The sequence below is a fragment of the Podarcis cretensis genome, assembly GCF_951804945.1.
Source record: "Podarcis cretensis genome assembly, chromosome: 8".
Lineage (NCBI taxonomy): Eukaryota > Metazoa > Chordata > Lepidosauria > Squamata > Lacertidae > Podarcis > Podarcis cretensis.
The window spans coordinates 86,569,427-86,588,777 of NC_137177.1; the positions used below are offsets into that span (position 1 = coordinate 86,569,427).

Genomic DNA, 19,351 nt, shown 5'->3' on the forward strand with positions numbered 1-19,351 from the left:
GCGCTTTTTATTGTCCCGCCTCGGCTTCCGTAGGCCTATCTTCCGGCTTGGCACACCGGAAGCGGCGGCAGGCAGGCAGGCAGGCAGGAAGGCGGTGCAGGAGCGGCACGGAGAGCCCCCCAAGATGGTGAGTTACCGTGGGAGGGCGAGGGCGGCGAGAAAGGCCGGGGCAGAGGCCCACCAGGCCCCGCTAGGCCCAGCCCCGTCTCTTCCTCTTCCCTCGGTGACTGGGGGACGGAGCTGTCCGTCTTCGTGGCCTCCTGCCTCGGCCTGGCGCCCCTCGAGGTCTCGCCCTCCTCCTTGCCGGCCGGGCTGGTGGGAGGCGGAGCCCGGCAGGGCACGGAGGGCCGCGGGTGAGGGGCAGCTGCTGGGCTGCCAACAGCCGGGCCGGCTGCCCTGTGGGCCCACCGGACGCTGCTGGGCACCCGGCTCCCAACAGCCGCAGCCAGCGAGGTCGGGGGGTGAATTTGGCTCGATGCTATTTAACATCAAAATATATTTAACTTCGTTATAAATGGTTCCTCCCATGTTGAACGCCCAGGATTCCCAGGCTGGCCTCGTGATTGGCATCGGGGTGCTGCCTTCAGACCTTACGTTAGGTTCAGGGGTGTGGTTTTTTTTGGGGGGGGGTGCGATGAGGCTACATTTTAAATTTTAATGTTCCATTATTTTAATGTTGTATTTTATTTTTGTTTTTAAGTTTGTAATCATTCATCTTGTGTTTATTATTGCTTGTAAGCCGCCTTGGCTGGGGAGGGCGGGGTATAAATAAAAAAATTATTATTATTATTATTATTATTATTATTGAATAACAAAGCGTCTGTTGGTCCTCAAAAGACAGACAACGTTCTTCCTGTGGCATGATCATTGCCCTGCCACCGTTATCAGGATTGCTGAAGATCCTGAATAACTAAGGATTAACTTGCCACGCTCAGGGGACGCAGGTGGCGCTGTGGGTTAAAGCCTCAGCGCCTAGGACTTGCCGATCGAAAGGTCGGCGGTTCGAATCCCTGCGGCGGTGTGCGCTCCCGCTGCTCGGTCCCAGCGCCTGCCAACCTAGCAGTTTGAAAGCACCTCCGGGTGCAAGTAGATAAATAGGGACCGCTTACCAGCGGGAAGGTAAACGGCGTTTCCGTGTGCGGCTCTGGCTCTGGCTCTGGCTCTGGCCAGAGCAGCGATGTAACGCTGGCCACGTGACCCGGAAGTGTCTCCGGACAGCGCTGGCCCCTGGCCTCTTAAGTGAGATGGGCGCACAACCCCAGAGTCTGTCAAGACTGGCCCGTACGGGCAGGGGTACCTTTACTTTTACCTTTTTAACTTGCCACGCTCAGCCCGGATAATTTCACTCCCAGTCAAAACACTCCCTCTGTCTTTATCCCTGCAGTTCTTGTTTTGCTTATATCAGTATAGCACCATTAGTGTGGTAGCACTTTTTAGTGGGGCAAAAGTGGGAGGGAGTGAAGGATAGTTCGGTGCTCCCCCCCCCAAAAAAAAGTGTTTTCTTTCTAAATTACAAGTCTCATTGTTTTCAGTGGAGCTTACTCTGCTTACGTATAGAGTACGGCTGAATTTTATACAAGAGAAATACATCTGAAATTCAGTGATATATGCAAAATGGTTTGAGAAAATGACAGTGTTGTGATATTATCTCAATGAGTTTGCTTGTCAAAGGCAATTTCCAAATTCATTTTGCAGCTAGTAAGCTTCCCTGAAGATTTGCTGAGTTTCTTCTGATTTTGTCCTGCTTTAAATTAACAAGTTTTGATTCCCTTCCTGCAATACTCACATACAGTGGTACCTCGGGTTACAAACACTTCAGGTTACAGACCCCGCTAACCCGGAAGTAGTACCTCGGGTTAAGAACTTTGCCCCAGGATGAGAACAGAAATTGCTTGCTAGCAGCATGGCAGCAGCAGGAGGCTCCATTAGCTAAAGTAGTACCTCAGGTTAAGAATGGTTTCAGGTTGAGAACAGACTTCTGGAACGAATTAAGTTCGTCACCAGAGGTACCACTGTACATTCATGGTGTTTATGGCAATAACTTTTCTCTCATAATTATGCTTGGCTAACCCCCTTAGATGCATTACGAATCCATGAACTGAGCCATCTTGTGCTGTGTGTCAGTATAACATGAAACTTACTGATGGGGATAGTTAGGAACCAGGGGTGTGGGGTGGGGGCAGGTTGTGAATAAGTAACAATGCTTGCTGGTACAAGGAATTTTATCCCTAGTAGAAATTGCTTGGTTCCAGACAAGGAGCTTGATTCCCCCCCCCCCATTGCACTGAAACAGCTATGGAAGCATCTTGTGAAAGTAAACAGAGCTGGACAGCTCCTGTAGTGCTCAGATGCAGATCTGTGTCTGCAAAGATGGTGGGGGTGGGAATTTCAACTCCTTGAGAGCACTTGCTTTCACTTCAGCCTATCTGGCTGCCATTATATGCTTGAAAATCTTAGAGCAATGCCTGATGAAATCTCTGTGACCCAAAAGGTTGGCTGAATAAGATTTTCAGTAGTTAGGAAAGGGACTTCAGCTTCCTCCACAACTCTTTCACCCTGCCCATGGTTAGCAAAACCAGAATAAATTATGTAAAAACAGTAAGTTATGGCTATGATAAGGTGTAATGCGTCAGTAAATAAATTTGGAATCACTCAAGAGAAATCATTTAGTTCTGCATAATTTGTACAGGTTGCAAAATATGCCCTGTTCATAAGAGCTTTTCTGAAGTGGGACCAGACGCCAGAGCCTCAAAGCATTTCAGGGGAGGGGCTCTCTTTACACTACTAGAGGCTCTGAGCCTCACTGATGTGCAGCATTGGATATAGCCCTTTTGTATCATTGATCGAATAGCATCAACCTCAAACCCAGCTGGATCTACTATAGCAATATGGCAAGAAAGAGGATTTTGTGAATAAAAACTTGGTTCTTACTCCTCATTGTAAACTAAAATGAAGTGGGTGTATGGAGGGTCATTCATGAGCTAATGCCAGAAATCCTGTATCTGGTTTATACTGCTGTGACACCCATTTCTGTGTATTTGTTCAATATAAGGGTTAGCTCCTTTTCACATCACCAAGCATATAGACCTCTCCCTTCCACAGAAGTGAATGGGGAAGCCAATATGGGCAGTGGACTCCTGAGCTGCATATTGGAACTCCTACATCTGCATGGTGAATTGTGTTGCATGTAAAAGGCCTTAGTGGAGAACCTGTGGCATTCCAGTTATGATTGAACTGTAGCTCCCATCTGTCCTAGCCAGCATGGCTAATAGTCAGGGATGATGGGAGGTGGAATCCAACAAATGCACAGAGGGTCACAGGTTCCATGGTGACTGCAAGAGATTAGGATCTGTTCAGGGAAGACTTAAGAAAACCCTTCCATGAATGTTAGGGATGGGGACCTTTTTCAGGCAGAGGGTCACATTATCTCATGGGGAACACAGTCCAGTGGGGGCACATTGCAAGTGGTGGGTGGGGCAAGAAGCAAATGTGGGTAGACTTACCTTTATACAGTAGGCTGTTTTCCAGCCATGAAAATGTAGGAGGTTCTGCACCTGCCAACATCTCTCCATTCTCCACTCTGGCAAACAAGGGGCATCTTCACAATTCAGGGACGCATTTCAACCAGCCAAAAGCACTCAAAGAGGACATGAAGCAGAACCATTGAAGGAGTGGTGGCATGAGATTTCCCAGCCCTGCTTTATGAAATCAGTTGCATAAATCAATTTTATTTTAACATTTCCTTTCCTAACATTCAAATTTAGTTGATGATTTGCCTATTAATTTGGCTTGAGATGTTTCCTTTTCTGTTGCATCCTTTTTATTTAACATTGTTCATGTCTCACCCTGTTTTTTTCTATTCCCCGCCCCCTGTCTGCAATCAACTTCTTCATCCAAATAAGGCTGGGCACAGAGTAAGTTTGTTCATCTTGGCCTGTTGCTAACTTTGGTGGTGGTAGGTGACAACCCACTTAGTGGCTATTAGAATGCATAAATTTATACAGATTCAAGAGCAATGTCTTGCTAGCTGCAGATGATGCTGCAACTACAGTTTTGGGGTGTGGTCAAACTCTTGCATCATGGTGCTTCATTGTGATGGCTTTGTAAACCACTGTCTCAGTTTAGAGGACCCTATCAGCTGTTTCTAAGTGAGAAGATTGATAATGGCAGACAAGTTCTTCGCTGCTGACTGCAGCAACAGGGAAGTTTGGGGTTTGCTCTACAACACAGTATGAGGATGAGACCCTGTAGGCTTGGCCAGCACTACATGTGAGTTCTGCACATACTTTGGCAAAAGTAAGTTGGCATTCTCATTGCCAGGGACCGGGGTTTGGAGCTTGATGCGCTGGTGAGCTTAAGCTGATAAGCATTTTGTGGCTATAGTTAAGTGTCCTCAGCTCCTTTTGCCAACAATAGGGGCAGTTTAATGCTCTGTATTACCACTGCCTGTCTTGCTTATGACACACCCCATTTACCTGCACCTGACTTGTGCAAGGCATTGTGTGGTGTCGCTGCACCAAAGCAACAGCCCAGAGCCTGGAAGTGTTATTACAGAATTGTCTGCTTGCGTGCTGGGGAAAAAATGTATCTGGGGGCGAGATGACTCTGTCATCTTGAGACGGGGTGCAAAATATGGGGGGACAGGTGAGCCCTGCCCTGAATAATGGATCACAAGACATGGCACACCCAAACCATTTGAATGGCAGTGCCCATCAACTTTGGGAGGGGCCCAGACCCCTCCAATATTTTATTGGGGAGTTGGCACCTTTGTCTTGAGATAACAATGGAATTACTTGGATGGGTGAAGCCCTCACTTTTCAAGGAGGAAGAACTGTGGTTGCCATGTTTGGGCTTCGTGCCAGATTTAATTGCAGTGGATTCAAAATCATTTTAAAACAGTCTTAATATCCAAGTGTCACAGGATTTGGAAGGAATTACAAAGTGCAATAAGGATGCGGTAATCCCACTGAAATTTAATGGGGCTGCCTTCGTTGTAGGGAAACTTTATCACTTCGTAAGTGAAGGAATCATGGACAAGATTGGGAACTCTGAAAGTTTCGTGACATGTTGCTGGAGACTTAAATGTGTTGTCTTTCCTTTTACTCCTTTGTAAGTTGGTTTTAGTGTTGGGAGACCTTCATATCCCACACCGCTGCAACAGCCTGCCAGCTAAATTCAAGAAGCTGCTGGTCCCTGGAAAAATTCAACACATTCTCTGCACTGGAAACCTCTGCACAAAGGAGAGCTATGACTACCTCAAGACCTTGGCTGGTGATGTTCATGTCGTTAGAGGGGATTTTGATGAGGTAACTCAACTGCTGGGTGGGGAAAGATGGTAGATTTCTGTTTGATATCACATGGATTCTCTTGAGTACAGTGGTGCCTCGCAAGACGAAAAGAATCCGTTCCGCGAGTCTCTTCGTCTAGTAGTTTTTTCGTCTTGCGAAGCAAGCCCATTGACGGCTTAGCGGATTAGCAGCTTAGCGGCTTAGAAAAAGGGGGGGAAAGGGGAAAAAACCCGCAGGAACTCGCAAGACATTATCGTCTTGCGAAGCAAGCCCATAGGAAATTCGTTTTGCGAAGCACCTCCAAAATGGAAAACTCTTTCGTCTAGCGAGTTTTCCGTCTTGCGAGGCATTCGTCTTGCGGGGCGCCACTGTAAATGGGATGTGTGTATTTTTGCTTAGCGTGTCTGACAATAGTACCCTTTTAGTCCACCAATTAACATGCTGCCATGCTGTTATTCTTAAGAATACAAAATGGCATTTTTATTTGGAATTGATAAAACAGAAAGGGAGAATGGACTCTTGGTGCATATGTGATTTTTGTGCTGTTGCTTTAATCCTAGAACTTGAATTATCCTGAACAGAAAGTTGTAACTGTCGGACAGTTTAAGATTGGACTGATCCATGGCCATCAAGTTATCCCATGGGGCGACATGGCCAGCCTGGCGTTACTTCAAAGGCAGTTTGACGTGGACATCCTAATTTCAGGGCACACACACAAATTTGAAGCATTTGAACATGAAAATAAGTTCTATATCAACCCTGGATCAGCAACAGGAGCCTACAGTGCTTTGGAAAAGTGAGTTGCTATATACCACAATGTGCTTGTCATTGCTAACTAGTTAGTTACCTGAGGTACTCATGGCTGCTTGTTCTTTGCTATCAAGTTGAATTATTGCATAAATTTATTGTAGATTTGGGTACAGGAAACATTCCTGAATCGAGTCTTAGAATTTCTTTGCAGTTTGGAATATTATTTTGATATCAAAGCACATAAGGGACTATGCGCAGTTGAACTTTTCCCAAAATTTTGATCACTTTTAATGTCTTAACCAATAAATAAAATAATAAAATAATAAAATTGTATTTCAGTAGGAGTACTGAGTTGATTTGTATTTTGCTTGATGCAACTTAAGAGGTGTTTGGTGCTAGAGGATAAAGCAGGAGATATTAGAACGGTCTCCTGAATTATATTTCCTGACCAAGGCTGCAGAAATGTCAGATGACGTCAAGTGGTTATTTGAGGATGCTAGTGGGATTCACGTAAGACCATTTAGTACAGGGATCGTAAACCTGTGGGCCCTCCACATGTTCTTGAACTACACCTCACATCTTCCCTGACCATTGGGGGTGCTGATTGGCACTGATAGGGGTCCAACAAACAGCTGGAAGACTATGGGGTCACCATCCCCCAGTGAGTTCAGCAGAGCGTTCTCTTAAACAAAGGGGCAGAGGATTGGTAACTTTAGCTTTCAAAGAACTTGCTGAGTTCAGATGCAGTCATTAAAATAACACTCACATGTTTTTTTCCCACAGCAACATCATTCCTTCATTTGTGCTGATGGACATCCAAGCTTCCACTGTTGTTACTTACGTTTATCAGCTGATTGGTGATGACGTGAAAGTAGAAAGGATTGAATACAAGAAATCTTAAAGCAAATTGCTCAACTTGGCTTTTCTCCGTGGGTTTCTTTTTTGGGGGGACGGACAATATGCGCTCAAGAGTCCACAGTGTTTCCAATATTGTTAACTTAGGAAATGAGTCCTCTTCCCCTACTGTAGACAGAAATGTTTTACAGCACGTGACTTACTAAAAGTCTGCCTTGGCTTAACTCTTTTCTTTTGCCTAAAAATTATTCATGTCTGTAAATACTGTTCCAAGTGCACAGCAAAACTCTGTCTGTTCATATGAACTATTCCCAGTATTGTAATAAACACTTGTTTAACTTTACTTTGATTAAGCTAACATTATTTATAAAATATATCACAAATCAAGAAACAAAACCCCAAAATACAGGTCTTTTGTTTTACTCATTACACTGCTTTTGTGTAGGAATACCAAATGAGTAAGAAACAACTTGTAGAAGATAAAAAAGGTGTTGCTTGTTTTTCTAGTAGTAATGGCAAGGCTTCTATGCCGGCTCACTGAAATACCTCTGGAGGAGGAAAAAAGTAGCATTTATATCAAGTGTTCAGAATTCTTTGGTTACTGAATCCTAATTTCCAGACTGACAGTATTGTTTACTGTAATGTATTCAAAATATGGCCTAACAAGTTTCAGCCAAAACTACTGGACCTTGTTCAGTTCTAAGCTCCTTTGGGAGGAAGGTTGGGATACAAATTTAATAAATATAGAATCACAGAGTTGGAAGGGAACACCCTGTAATGCAGGAATCGCAGCCAAAAAATCCCTCACAGGTGGCCATCCAGCTTCTGCTAAAAAACCTCCAGTGAAAGAGAGTTCACCTCCGTTCAAGGTGGTCTGTTCCACTGTTGAATGGCTCTGACCCTCAAAAACTTATCCTATTGTTTAGTCAGAATCCCCTTTCTTGTAATTTGAATCCATTAGTTTGGGTCCCAGGAGTCACTTCAGGAAAGTTAATGGTGGGGCTGGGTTTTGGTTTTATCAGCTTCACAAGATATATTGTCCTCTGGAAGAGTTGTTCTAGATTATCTTAAAATACTCTGTTATTTAGGGCTGCTGCACCATCCATCCTGTACAAAAGATGTACACACAGTGATTAGCAGAAAACATCTCAATATATCTGAACTATGCAAAAAATTAAAAATGCATATTGACCGAAGAGGGACGTGTTTTCCTAAAATCATAATACCTGTAGGGGTCTTTTTTGGTAGGGTGGGGGAAAAGTTACAAGTTGGCATACCAAGGACTGAAATGTGATTTCTGCAAGAGGTATGTTTACAGACAGCAATGCAGAGTTTGGTGCACAGGTTGCACAATCCACTTGATATGTACCACATGATAGAATGGGACTTGGTTTTGGTAAATTGCTCTGAAGGTGGAATATTTATTATCCACTCTATTTTTACCCAACAATTCATATGGAACAAGATGTGTATGGTAGTGGGGGAAAGTAGGATTAGCTCCTCCTACCACAAAATGAAACTTGACCATTTTTTACAGGTTTTTGTACCAAGCTTTTAATTCTGTCAGAATGCATCTCTTGTAACTTCAATAATGGAAAGCATTCTGTGCTTACAACTCTTCACACCTCTCATTTGTGATGTAGTCTCGAATCTGACATCTATTCTGCAAAGCAGTGGAAGAGTTAATCTGGTTAGGTCCACAGGTTATGAGAAAGTCAACTGTGTCTTTGTCTGTTTTGTCCAAATAGGGTGAACTTGAGATACCTATTTATTTATTATGGTCCCAGTTCCCCATCCCAAATCAATGAGAAAAACATAAATGGCAACCAGCTAGCTGTTGTAGAAGAAACACAATTCACCAGATGTTTGCAGAACTGCAATAAGACCCCCAATAATCTTCTCCCTGATACCAATTTGGGCCAGTGGGTGGCTGAAGGGAGCCCAAAGAAACATCTGGAGGCTGCCCCGGTTTGTTGCAAGGTTGGGGAAACTATTTTGGAACAATTGACAATTGCAAACATCTGCTCCTTGTGAAAACTGTTCTTCTTTGCATAAGTTGACAATGGAAACATTTTCAGAGAATTATCTTTTTTATCAGTTGGCATTGCAAAAACTAGCTCCAGAGAAATGTGTTTTTTGGATCAGATGACATGATAAATACCCTGCTGCTTTAGAGAACTGTCTCTTTTGGATCAGTCGGTATTGCAACCATCTCCTTCGGAGAGCTGTCTTTTTTTGGATTTGTTGACATCAGAAACATCTGCCCCTTCAGAGAACTGTATTTGCATCAGTTGGCATCAGAAACATCTGCGCTTTTGTAGAACTGTCTTCTTTGGATCAGTTGATATCAGAAATATTTGGCTCATGGAGCTCAGCCAGAAGACCTGCCTTTTTTTATAGATCTCATCATGGAGGAGCTCCATTTGCTTCTTGAGAAAACTGTCTTTTTTGGATCTTCGCAGACATTGCTCCTTCGGAGAGCTTCTTTTTGGAGCACTTGACTTCGCAAACCTCTACTCCTTCAGAGAACTGTCTTCTTTGGATCAGTTGACATTGCAAACATCTCCTTTGGAGAGCGTCCTTTTTTTGGATTGGTTCACTTTGCAAACACCTGCTCCTTCAGACAAATGCTTTTAAAAAATCAGTTGACACCAGAAACATGCTCCTTTGGCGAACTGTCGTGTTTGCATCTGTTGAGAGAACAGAAATACCTGCTACTTTGGAGAACTCTCTCTTTGAATCATTTGACATTGCCTTTTTTGGATCAGTCTCTTAACTCTTTACTGTTAAATACAAAAAGTTTAGAGAGTGAAAGATGGTAAAGGTGAGATAGCACTCTTGCTACATGCTGAAAAAATAGAAGGCTGGGTGAAAAAGCCATTTTGGGTTTAAGTATGAGTTCTGAATGGATTTGGTGCAAGAACTCAAAACAGTTAAGTTGATAATAGGCTGTAGCTAGGGAGACACAGCTTATGAGATCAAATCCCCAAATGTGCTTTAAAATTTGACTCTGTATTTTAAGGCCTGGAAAGTGGTTTGTTGTTTAAGTATAAGTTTCAAGCCCAATTGTTTCAATAGCTCATATTGCACAGCGGGTACAAGCTGTCTTTAGATGTAGTCAGAATTTGAGACGGAGTAATGGGGATCCTTGGGACATGGGTGGTGCTGTGGGTTAAACCACAGAGCCTTGGACTTGCCGATCAGAAGGTCGGCAATTCGAATCCCCACGACGGGGTGAACTCTCGTTGCTCAGTCCCTGCTCCTGCCAACATAGCTGTTCGAAAGCACGTCAAAGTGCAAGTAGATAAATAGGTACCACTCTGGCAGGAAGGTAAACGGTGTTTCCGTGCGCTGCTCTGGTTTGCCAGAAGCGGCTTAGTCATGCTGGCCACATGACCCGGAAGCTGTACGCCGGCTCCCTCGGCCAATAAAGCGAGATGAGCGCCGCAACCCCAGAGTCGGTCACGACTGGACCTAATGGTCAGGGGTCAATTTACCTTTTAATGGGGATCTTTAACAATTGGCACAGGGCCCATAAAGGAGAGCAGGGCATCTGGCAAAACCACAGCATTCTCCATAAAGAACACATTTCTGCAGTTTTGCCTAATATGGAGAGGTTAAGTTTTGGTCAGCTTACACACAAAGGGTTATAAAACTGGCTTGCTATATTTTGCTTGTTTGGGTGGGTGGGTATATTAACCCCTAGATGTCCAAATCCCAGAGTACTGACAACAGTACATCTTGGGAGCCAACAGTTCAAATCCCCACTCGGCCATATGCAACTCACAGGGTGACTTGGGCAGTAGCTCACTCTCAGCCTGACCTACCTCGCAGGGTTGCTGTGGCGGTTAAACGAGGGAGAGGGAACGATAGAATAAACGTAACGAACAACAACTGCCACTTCCGCCTGCGGTGCCTCTCTCAACATGGCGCCCACGATCGTCGTCTTTCGTCCCGTGACGCATCCAAGATGGCGCCGCTTCCGCCCTTCCTTCCCCTCCCTATCCATTTCCGCCTCTCCCAAGATGGCGGCGGCTGCGGAGGAACGTGCGCGGCTGCTGGAGGGCAGCGGGCGGCGCGCGGCGAGTTTTAGCTTTTCAGGAGCTATAGAGCATGTGCAGAAGGGCGCCGCGACCACCCTCTCCGACTTCTTAAAAAAAAAAATTAAAAAATTATTGGTTTTCACAATTTTATAAACAAACAAACACATAAGACAAACAATCATAAATCATAGCCTTATTGAAAATTACACTTATTAACTTTAAGTGACTTCCTCGCTTCCCCTTGGTTGAATTTCATTGCCTACCCTTTTAACGCTTTTCCAAATCACAATTCTTATAAAATTTAACTTAAACATTGACATCCTTAAATCTTCACATTATGAAATTAAACATATTAATTCATCACATAAAATCCTAATCCGATTAAATATCTGCAAGCTGTTTTCAGTTAATTTAATTTAACACCCTCTCCGACTTCTTCCCGCCCCCCCATCAGTCCCTGCAGGTTGCTCTTTTGGAAGGGCTCTGCAGAGCCTCCATGGCTCAGCGCAGTCTATGCGTTTGGGATGGCAGGAGTTCAGGAACAAGCAGCGCTGCAGCCCAACCCTCCGGATCTGAGTCCAGAGCAGGCATAGGCAAACTCGGCCCTTCAGCTGTTTTGGGACTACAATTCCCATCATCCCTGACCACTGGTCCTGTTAGCTGGGGGTGATGGGAGTTGTAGTCCTAAAACATCTGGAGGGCCGAGTTTGCCTATGCCTGGTCCAGAGGTACTCTGCCCAGAGGCACCTCCAGCTCCTCCCTGCTGGGTATTTTTGCTTGGGCTGGATTGTGCCACTCATAAGGGTCTTAAAGAGGAGGGAAGAGGCCAGTTCAGCCTTGTCCCCCCGCACACTTGTTCCCATTCTGCTAACATCCCGACTCTTCACAGCCTGCTTTCCCACCGCACCAAATCCCCAGTTTATGGGGGAAACACATTTGGATCCAGTTCCTGTCTTGCTCTTTTCCGTGACCTTTTTAAGAATAGAATAATAGTCCTGCTGGATGAGGCCAAAGGGGACCCATCCAGGCTAGCATCCTTTTCTCACAGTGGACAGCCAGCTGCGTGTCAGAAGCCTGCAAACTGACTGTGGAGGCGCAGAGCATAGCCATTGCAGCTAGTAGCCATTGATAGCTCTTTCCTTCATGAATTTGTCCAATTATCTTTTAACGCCAGCCAAGTTGGTGGCTTCTTGGACTTCTTGAGGGTTTGCAAAGGCGCTTTGAACTCGCCCGGGAGCCATTGGGCAGAGAGGAAAGAGAGTCCCCTGGGGGCTGCTGTGGTTCCTATGGTGTCTCTCCTTGCCATGGCATCAAACAGGCAGGTGAAAATCACAAGGGGGAAGGGGCAAGCCTGGGGCTTTTGCTCCTACCAGGCCTGTCTAGATAGTGGATGACAAATGTCAATTGCCATCTGCTTTAAACAGTCTATAGGATTGTGTTTTAATGTTGTAAGTCACCCTAAGACCTTCAGGTGAAGGGCGGGTAGTCCTATAATTGTAGAGTTGGAAGGTACGCGCAAGACTCATCTAGTCCCAACCTCCTACCATGCAGGAATTAATAATACTAATAAATAGCCCATCCATTTCCAAGGAAGGCCAAGTTGCCATGGGGCTGCTCAACTCCAGACCAGATTACTGGGTCATCTGTTTAAATGCAAACAGGAAAGCTTCTCCTTTTCTGTCACATGTTCTGTTATTTTTATTGTTACACTAAGAAACTCAAGGTGCCATGCACAGTTCTCCTTCTCCATCTTGTCCTCAAAACAACCCTGTGAGGTAGATTAGGTTGAGACCATGTGCTGGTCCCAGGGGGAAGGTTACCGTTGGCGTAGTCAAAGTCCGGTCCTGGGTCAATAGCCTGGAAACAGTTCCGAAGGAGCGGGGCGAGGTCCGAAGCAGGAAGCTGGGCGGGGACAGGAACACTGGAGGAACAGGACTGGATGCTGGCCGAAACAGCTCTTCATCGACGTTGCTCCCGCAACCTGGGACCGGGCTGACTGGCCTTTAACTTCTCTGAGGCCAGGGGCGGTCCCGGCCCCCAGGAGACCCGCCTCTCCTGGCCTTAAGGTGAGCACTCCTCCTGGGAGAAACCAGTTCCCTTCGCCTCTCTGCCCTGAGCCTCTGCAGTTCAGGAGAGGCTGAAGGGTTACTGGGCCCAGGGGGAGACTCACCTGAGGCACTGAGTCCTCAACCACCTCTGGAGCCAGAGTGGAATCACCTGGTGCCTGCTCCTGAGGATCCGGCACAGGTGCAGGCGCTTCAGAATCAAGGCCCTGCCCCAGTTCAGCCGGCCCTGGAGGCGGGGACTCCTGTGCAGGCTGGGATTCCTCTGGTTCAGCCTCTGAATCGGAATCCCAGGCCATCACAGACCGGCTCTCAAGGTCACCAAATGAGTTTAATGCCCAAATGGGGATTTGAACTAGGTACCTCCTAGGTTCCTAGTCTAACCACTACACCACACTGTCTTTCTTTTTGTTTGTTATTGTTTAGTCGTTTAGTCGTGTCTGACTCTTCGTGACCCCATGGACCAGAGCACACCAGGCCCTCCTGTCTTTCACTGCCTCCCGCAGTTTGGTCAAATTCATGCTGGTAGCTTCGAGAACACTGTCCAACCATCTCGTCCTCTGTCGTCCCCTTCTCCTTGTGCCCTCCATCTTTCCCAACATCAGGGTCTTCTCCAGGGAGTCTTCTCTTCTCATGAGGTGGCCAAAGTACTGGAGCCTCAGCTTCACAATCTGTCCTTCCAGTGAGCACTCAGGGCTGATTTCCTTCAGAATGGAGAGGTTTGATCTTCTTGCAGTCCATGGGACTCTCAGGAGTCTCCTCCAGCACCATAATTCAAAAGCATCAATTCTTTGGCGATCAGCCTTCTTTATGGTCCAGCTCTCACTTCCATACATCACTACTGGGAAAACCATAGTTTTAACTATATGGACCTTTGTTGGCAAGGTGATGTCTCATACAAGCAATTACCATGAAACATACTATGGGAAAAGTTGTGTTTGCTGAAACACGGATGCAACCTTGGATCAGTTGAAGCAACCTCGCCCTAGACTCATGACATGGAAGGAAATCTCACCTGCAAAGTCGGAATGACCCAGAGAATGCATAACATCATTTAACTGTTTGCTCTACCCTGCCCTTCCTCCCCAATGCTAAAAACTCTGCTATGGAAATCTAATAAAATCAGGGTCTCTTCTATCAAGGAGAAGCCCCATGTGGTGGTTGGGAGCCTCAGGCTCCTAGCTTGAAAATGGTTGCAGTGTGGTTTAAAGTACAAGCACGTGGGCCAACTTGCAGCCCCTTGTGAACCCTCAAATCTGTTTTGGAGGGTTGGGGAACCTTCCTGAGAAGATCTGGGTGGCACACATGGGCAGGAGGGCTGCTGGCACTGCTTGGAATACAACCCTAAGCTCTTTCAATTGTATATTTTGAAACATGCCTTCTCTGTTTATTTGCAGCATTCACTGCCTTCCTAGCAGACAGTCAGCCATCTAATCGCAAAGCCCTGGCAGTCTTTCCCATTTCCCTTTTCTGTTTTGTTCTCAGCTGGACGCTCTGCACCTTTGCCCCATGGTGACAGGCAGTCAGCAAAGCCTGCAAAACTGAAAGAAGGCAGCTTTCTGCAGTCTCTTCCCCCTACCCTGTGTTGTCCTCTCCCTCAGGATCCTGGCCAGCTCTAACCCTGTGTGTCCCGTGAGGCCAGGGAGAGAGTCCCATGCGCCAAACTCAGCCCTCTCTGGGCTCAGAGGCAGGGCACAGTCTTTTGCACACAGGAGGCCCCAGGGGCATTTCCAAGGGCCGCTGCTGCCAGTCAGTGTGGACAGTACATACCTAGAGAGACCAATAGCCTGACTTGATATGGGGCAGCTTCTGTGAATTTTACTGAGTGCTGAGTTTACCGCATCAGCTCTGTCGTTTGCAGGGGCAAAGATGGAGCAACTATTTTCTCTTTTCCTGAAGCACCGCCCCCCATCCCACCAACTTCAATGGGAGGGGAAATAACTCCAGTCCCCGACCTGTTGTGAAGATGTGAGGGTTGCTGTGAGCACGTTGCTGGAATGACGGGGCGTAGGATACCGCATTGCTACACTAGGTCCACATGGGTTTCTGCTCTGTTTTGGGGGAGTATTCTGCCACACGTACTGGAGGAGTTTCATACGGTGTAAATTGTGTTCTGCTAACACACCTACACCACCAGAACAGAACTCATGCTTCTTCCTGTGGCTCCTTAGTTAGCAGGTCTTTTTTTTTTTTATCAGTTTTTACAAGAACAAATTTAAAATAATAAAAAGAAAAAAACTTTTACCATATCCATATGAGATTCTCTGAATCTCACGACTTTCCCCTGCACGGGTCCTTAAAATATTTTTTCTAAAACTACATATCATTACATTCTCCACAGTTTTCGTTTCTCCAAATTATCCATATTTTTCGTTTCTCTGCAAGTTATTTTTACAGTCCAGCTAATGTTTTTATTTGTTTACAATGGTCTCTTAAGTAAATTATAAATCTCCCCCATTCTTTTTAAAGTCATTATCTTCCGAATTCCTGAGTCTCCCAGTCAGTTTTGCCATTTCAGCATAATCTAGCAGTTGGGCTTGCCATTCTTCCCTGATTGGAACTTGTTGGTTCTTTCCATCTTTGGGCTAGTAGCACCCTTGCTAGTTAGCAGATCTTTAATGCAGGATCATGCCCCGCGATGCATATTTCTGCCTGTGCATCATTGTATAGTTGAGTCATTCCCTTTTGCCCTGGCAAGGATCTGCACCCTCCTCTATACTGAGCCCAGGTGCGGTAGGTGGAAACTTCAGGCAGCTGGGATGAGCAGGGTGCATATTCACTCTCCAACATGCAAAGCGTCTGTGGAATGGAATAGGTGGCAAATGCTGCACTGTTTCCTAATCTATCAACGTTTCTTTCTTTTCTTAATCTATTAGCTATAAAACGCTCCTTTGCATCTGGGCACCAGGAGTGTTGTGAAAGCAGCGTGGGGGCGGGGGAAGCAGGGAGACTCATAAACGCTCCAATAATTGGTTTTTAAGGGTTTTTTGCCCCCCTTCCCTCCTTTCTTCTTGGTGAATTCTCAATTTCCCTATAAAAGAGGAAATTCATTTCCAGACACTAATGTAATGTCAGTGTGCAGGGTACTCAGCATGGATGATGTATAGGGGGACACTGCAGTGAGAGGACTACTTAATGATGCATAGAATTAAATCCTGCCCTCCTCAGCTGAGCCTTGTTCCTCCCTCCTTGTTCCCAGGCTCCTAGGGCATCATGGGATGTGAAGGCAGGGATTTGTATTGTCTGTACTGTGGAACAGCAGTGCCCACCTGGTCCCATCCTGACCTTCCCTTCTCTTAAGTCTCTGGCGCTCACTGGTGCTATCAGAATCCTGAGCCCTTATTCCATCTGCTGTGTCTTATGAGGGAACCTTGGTGCTGTTCAAAACCCAGCATGTAACACTGCATGTAAACAACTAAACTAAAACCCTCTGAATTATATCCTGGGTTGTTCTTGCTGCCTGGCACTGTTGAGCCACTGGGATCCACTCTTGACCTGAAGTACACGTGAAGAGGAACTGGGGGGTCACAAACTAACCAGGAACCAGGAGTGCATTGTGACAGCCAAGAAGGTTAATGCAAATCTAGGCTGCACTGGTGGAAATCATGTAGCACCCAGAACATGAGAAGTAATGGTACCTAAGTTCTGCTTTGGCTTGGCCAGGTGTACTGGGCCACACGGTTTAAAGGGGTTTAAAGTTGGGACATCCCCACAGGAACCACATATACAGTAATATGCTGGAGTGAAGTCATTTCCTGTTGCTCCAGTTAGCATGGCGTGAAATTGCAAGAAAGAGGAGTTCGTATAGAAAAAAAGATTCTGATTTCAGTACGGTGGGGCAACCTGCCTTAGAAGGTGGTAAACCTTTGGTAGAGGTTGTTAAGCACAGTCTGGGTGGCCACCAACCCCAGGTGCTATAGTACTGGATGTCATGCATCCAGGAAGGGCTTGGACTACATGAGCCTCAAGGGCTTCTGAAGACGTCCCTGGAGAAGCAGACAGCTACCACTAGGTCTTATGCCAACAAGCTATCAGCAGTTCCCAACCCTTGGTAGTGTCTGTCTTGTGCCTTTCAGGCCCAGAGATGCCCAGGCCCCAGCAGGAAGGGCCAAGTAGCACCCAGGATAGAGGAGATGATGGTTGGCCTGTCCCTGAGAAGGATGTAGGGTGTGTGACTCCAGGGGGGTTCAGATCCCAGCCCCCACAGGACTCCTCCCTGTGCTCCGACTGAACCCTTCCATGCTGGCAATAAATCTCCCTGTGTGTGTATTATTTGTTTCTTGTTGACACCCTCTCTGAGTGCTTGGGGTGTTTGTAGGGACTGTGATTATGGCTTTCACAGCACCATGTGCATTTGCTTACATTGTTACCCTTGGGCACACACTGTGTGTGTGTTCACCCATGACTGGCCATGCTCTGGGTGGGCACTGCTGGTGGTGTTGCTTGGGATGCCATGTGCTTTAGACCAGGGGTAGACAACCTAAGCCCAGGGGCCGGATGTGTCCCAATCGCCTTCTAAATCCAGCCCGCGGACAGTCCGGGAATCATCTTTTTTTTACATGAGTAGAATGTGTTCTTTTATTGAAAATGCTTCTCTGGGTTATTTGTGGGGCATAGGAATTTGTTCATTATTTTCCTTCAAAATATATTCCGGCCCCCCACAAGGTCCGAGGGACAGTGGACTGGCCCATGGCTGAAAAGGTTGCTGACCCTTGCTTTAGAGGGGGGGGGATCAGTTTTGCAATGTACGCTTCCTGGTGTTTAATCAGAATCTCCTGCTCTTGAATCCATTGGCTTCAAGAGCAGGAGAAAACAAACTTGCTCCATCTTCCTTGTGGCAGCCCTTTAGATATCTGAAGATGGCTATCATATTTCCTCCCAGTCTAAACATCCCCAACTCCCTCGACTGTTCCTCATAAGGCTTGGTTTCCAGGCCCTTGATCATCTTGGTCGCCCTCCTCTGCACACCTTCCAGCTTGTCAACATCCTTCTTAAATTGTGATGCTCCCCACTCCATGTCAGACACTTAAGGAAAGTTGAGTCACATATATTTGTAAATAAAGATATATGGCTTTGGCAGAAATGTTAGAAGGAACTAGGTATAGATAGATTGTTAATGCATTAAAAGGGGAAAAAACTAGGTTACAATATGTTAAAATTAACTATAAGACAGAAAATAGATGAAGATGGAAAGGACTTGCTGAAATAGTCAATTGAAGTGGAATACAAAAAGGGAGGCGTTGAGGAAGTCAATGAAACAAGCGTATGAAAGTTAAGATCGAAAATATCGGAAGTGTTTTTAATTGTTTTTGTTTTGTTTGGTTAATTTAATGTTTTATGTAGTGTTTTTGTTTTTGTTTCTGTTTTTCTATGTTTAACTTTTCTTTTTTCTTTTTGTAATTTCCAAAATCTTAATAATTTTTTTTAAAAATTTTTTAAGAGTCACATATATTTGTAGAAAACTCGAATGTTCGAAACTGGCAAATTGTCAGCCATTAGTGAAAGATGTGACTTGCTTAGTCAGTGATGCTATAGCTGCCTTTCTGCCACATTTATCAGCTGAAAGGAATCGACTGCCAAGTCAGTGTGTTGTTACGGACACACCCTCCTTCTCCTCCTTTTTTAAAAACCACATTGCAATCTTTAACCCACCAAGAAAGTGCCTTTGAACCTGGGGGAGACTTCACTTTAGAAAATCCTAACCGTTAGGCAACTTCATCTTAGTGTTTATCGGGAAGGTAATGGTTAACTAAGGCCTGATGTTGCTGAGTCACAGAGCATAATTCATCAACCCAGATCTCTTTACCTGTCAAGACCTATCATATAAACATTAATACCGTCTGCTTAAACTGCTTAAATTCATCTGAAGCTCCACTGTCATCGAGTAACTGGGTGGGTGGGACTGAAGCTCGAGGGACAAATGCCCCTTAATGCTGCTGCGTTGTCTGGGAACTGAGGGGCACTCCCCCCACCCACCCACAGGAATGATGTTGTGCGATGAAGAATGGCAGGCCTGCTGCTGCAGTTCGATACAAACCCACTACGCACACAGAAGCTGCTGATCTACCTGTGCATTCATTCCCAACTCATTCAGATACAGCCTTGTGTTCCAGAACCACAAACTGGCTTTTAAAAATTCCGCAGCACTTCCTTTCCTTTTGTTAACATTGCTGCTCCCACCTCCCACCCAAACACCCCGAGATTCCAGTGTGAATATCTGGGCAAGTACTTTCCCTGACACACCTGAAGGGAATTAAGAGTAACCTCGTGTATTTGGATACTCAAAGAAAAGAACCATAGGAACACAGGGCGCTTTGTCAAAACACCAAAATGGCAGCCCGGAATTTCAAGA

General features: G+C 45.7%; 1 protein-coding gene and 1 long non-coding RNA gene across 5 annotated transcripts; one reads left to right on the forward strand and one right to left on the reverse strand.

Moving 5' to 3' along the window:
• The first annotated feature begins 17 nt into the window (after nucleotides 1-17).
• Nucleotides 18-7,236, forward strand: VPS29 (VPS29 retromer complex component). Of its 3 annotated transcripts, XM_079987620.1 has the most exons (5): nucleotides 18-127; nucleotides 3,903-3,914; nucleotides 5,115-5,306; nucleotides 5,849-6,084; nucleotides 6,822-7,236. In XM_079987620.1, exons 1-5 carry the CDS (start codon nucleotides 125-127, stop codon nucleotides 6,937-6,939), a joined length of 561 nt encoding a protein of 186 aa, XP_079843746.1. In that variant the 5' UTR covers nucleotides 18-124; the 3' UTR covers nucleotides 6,940-7,236. The 3 variants fall into 3 exon arrangements, with proteins under 3 accessions (XP_079843746.1, XP_079843747.1, XP_079843745.1); XM_079987621.1 differs by lacking the exon at nucleotides 3,903-3,914 and having other exon boundaries at nucleotides 30-127; XM_079987619.1 differs by lacking the exon at nucleotides 18-127 and having other exon boundaries at nucleotides 2,289-3,914.
• A 1,184-nt stretch (nucleotides 7,237-8,420) lies between these two features.
• Nucleotides 8,421-10,839, reverse strand: LOC307222416. 2 transcript variants are annotated; one of them, XR_013841743.1, is made up of 3 exons: nucleotides 10,721-10,839; nucleotides 9,455-9,583; nucleotides 8,421-9,404 (listed from the first exon to the last, which is right to left on the reverse strand). It is a non-coding gene; the product is annotated as an uncharacterized lncRNA (long non-coding RNA). The 2 variants fall into 2 exon arrangements; XR_013841744.1 differs by having other exon boundaries at nucleotides 8,421-9,583.
• Nucleotides 10,840-19,351: the final 8,512 nt, after the last annotated feature.

Bases quoted from the DNA above. Each gene is read 5' to 3' on its own strand.
- VPS29 (XM_079987619.1), top strand. From the start codon at position 3,768: ATGATTTGCCTATTAATTTGGCTTGAGATGTTTCCTTTTCTGTTGCAT. The intron at 3,915-5,114 runs GTAAGTTTGTTC...CTCCTTTGTAAG, and splicing joins CAAATAAGGCTGGGCACAGA to TTGGTTTTAGTGTTGGGAGA. The intron at 5,307-5,848 runs GTAACTCAACTG...CTTTAATCCTAG, and splicing joins TTAGAGGGGATTTTGATGAG to AACTTGAATTATCCTGAACA.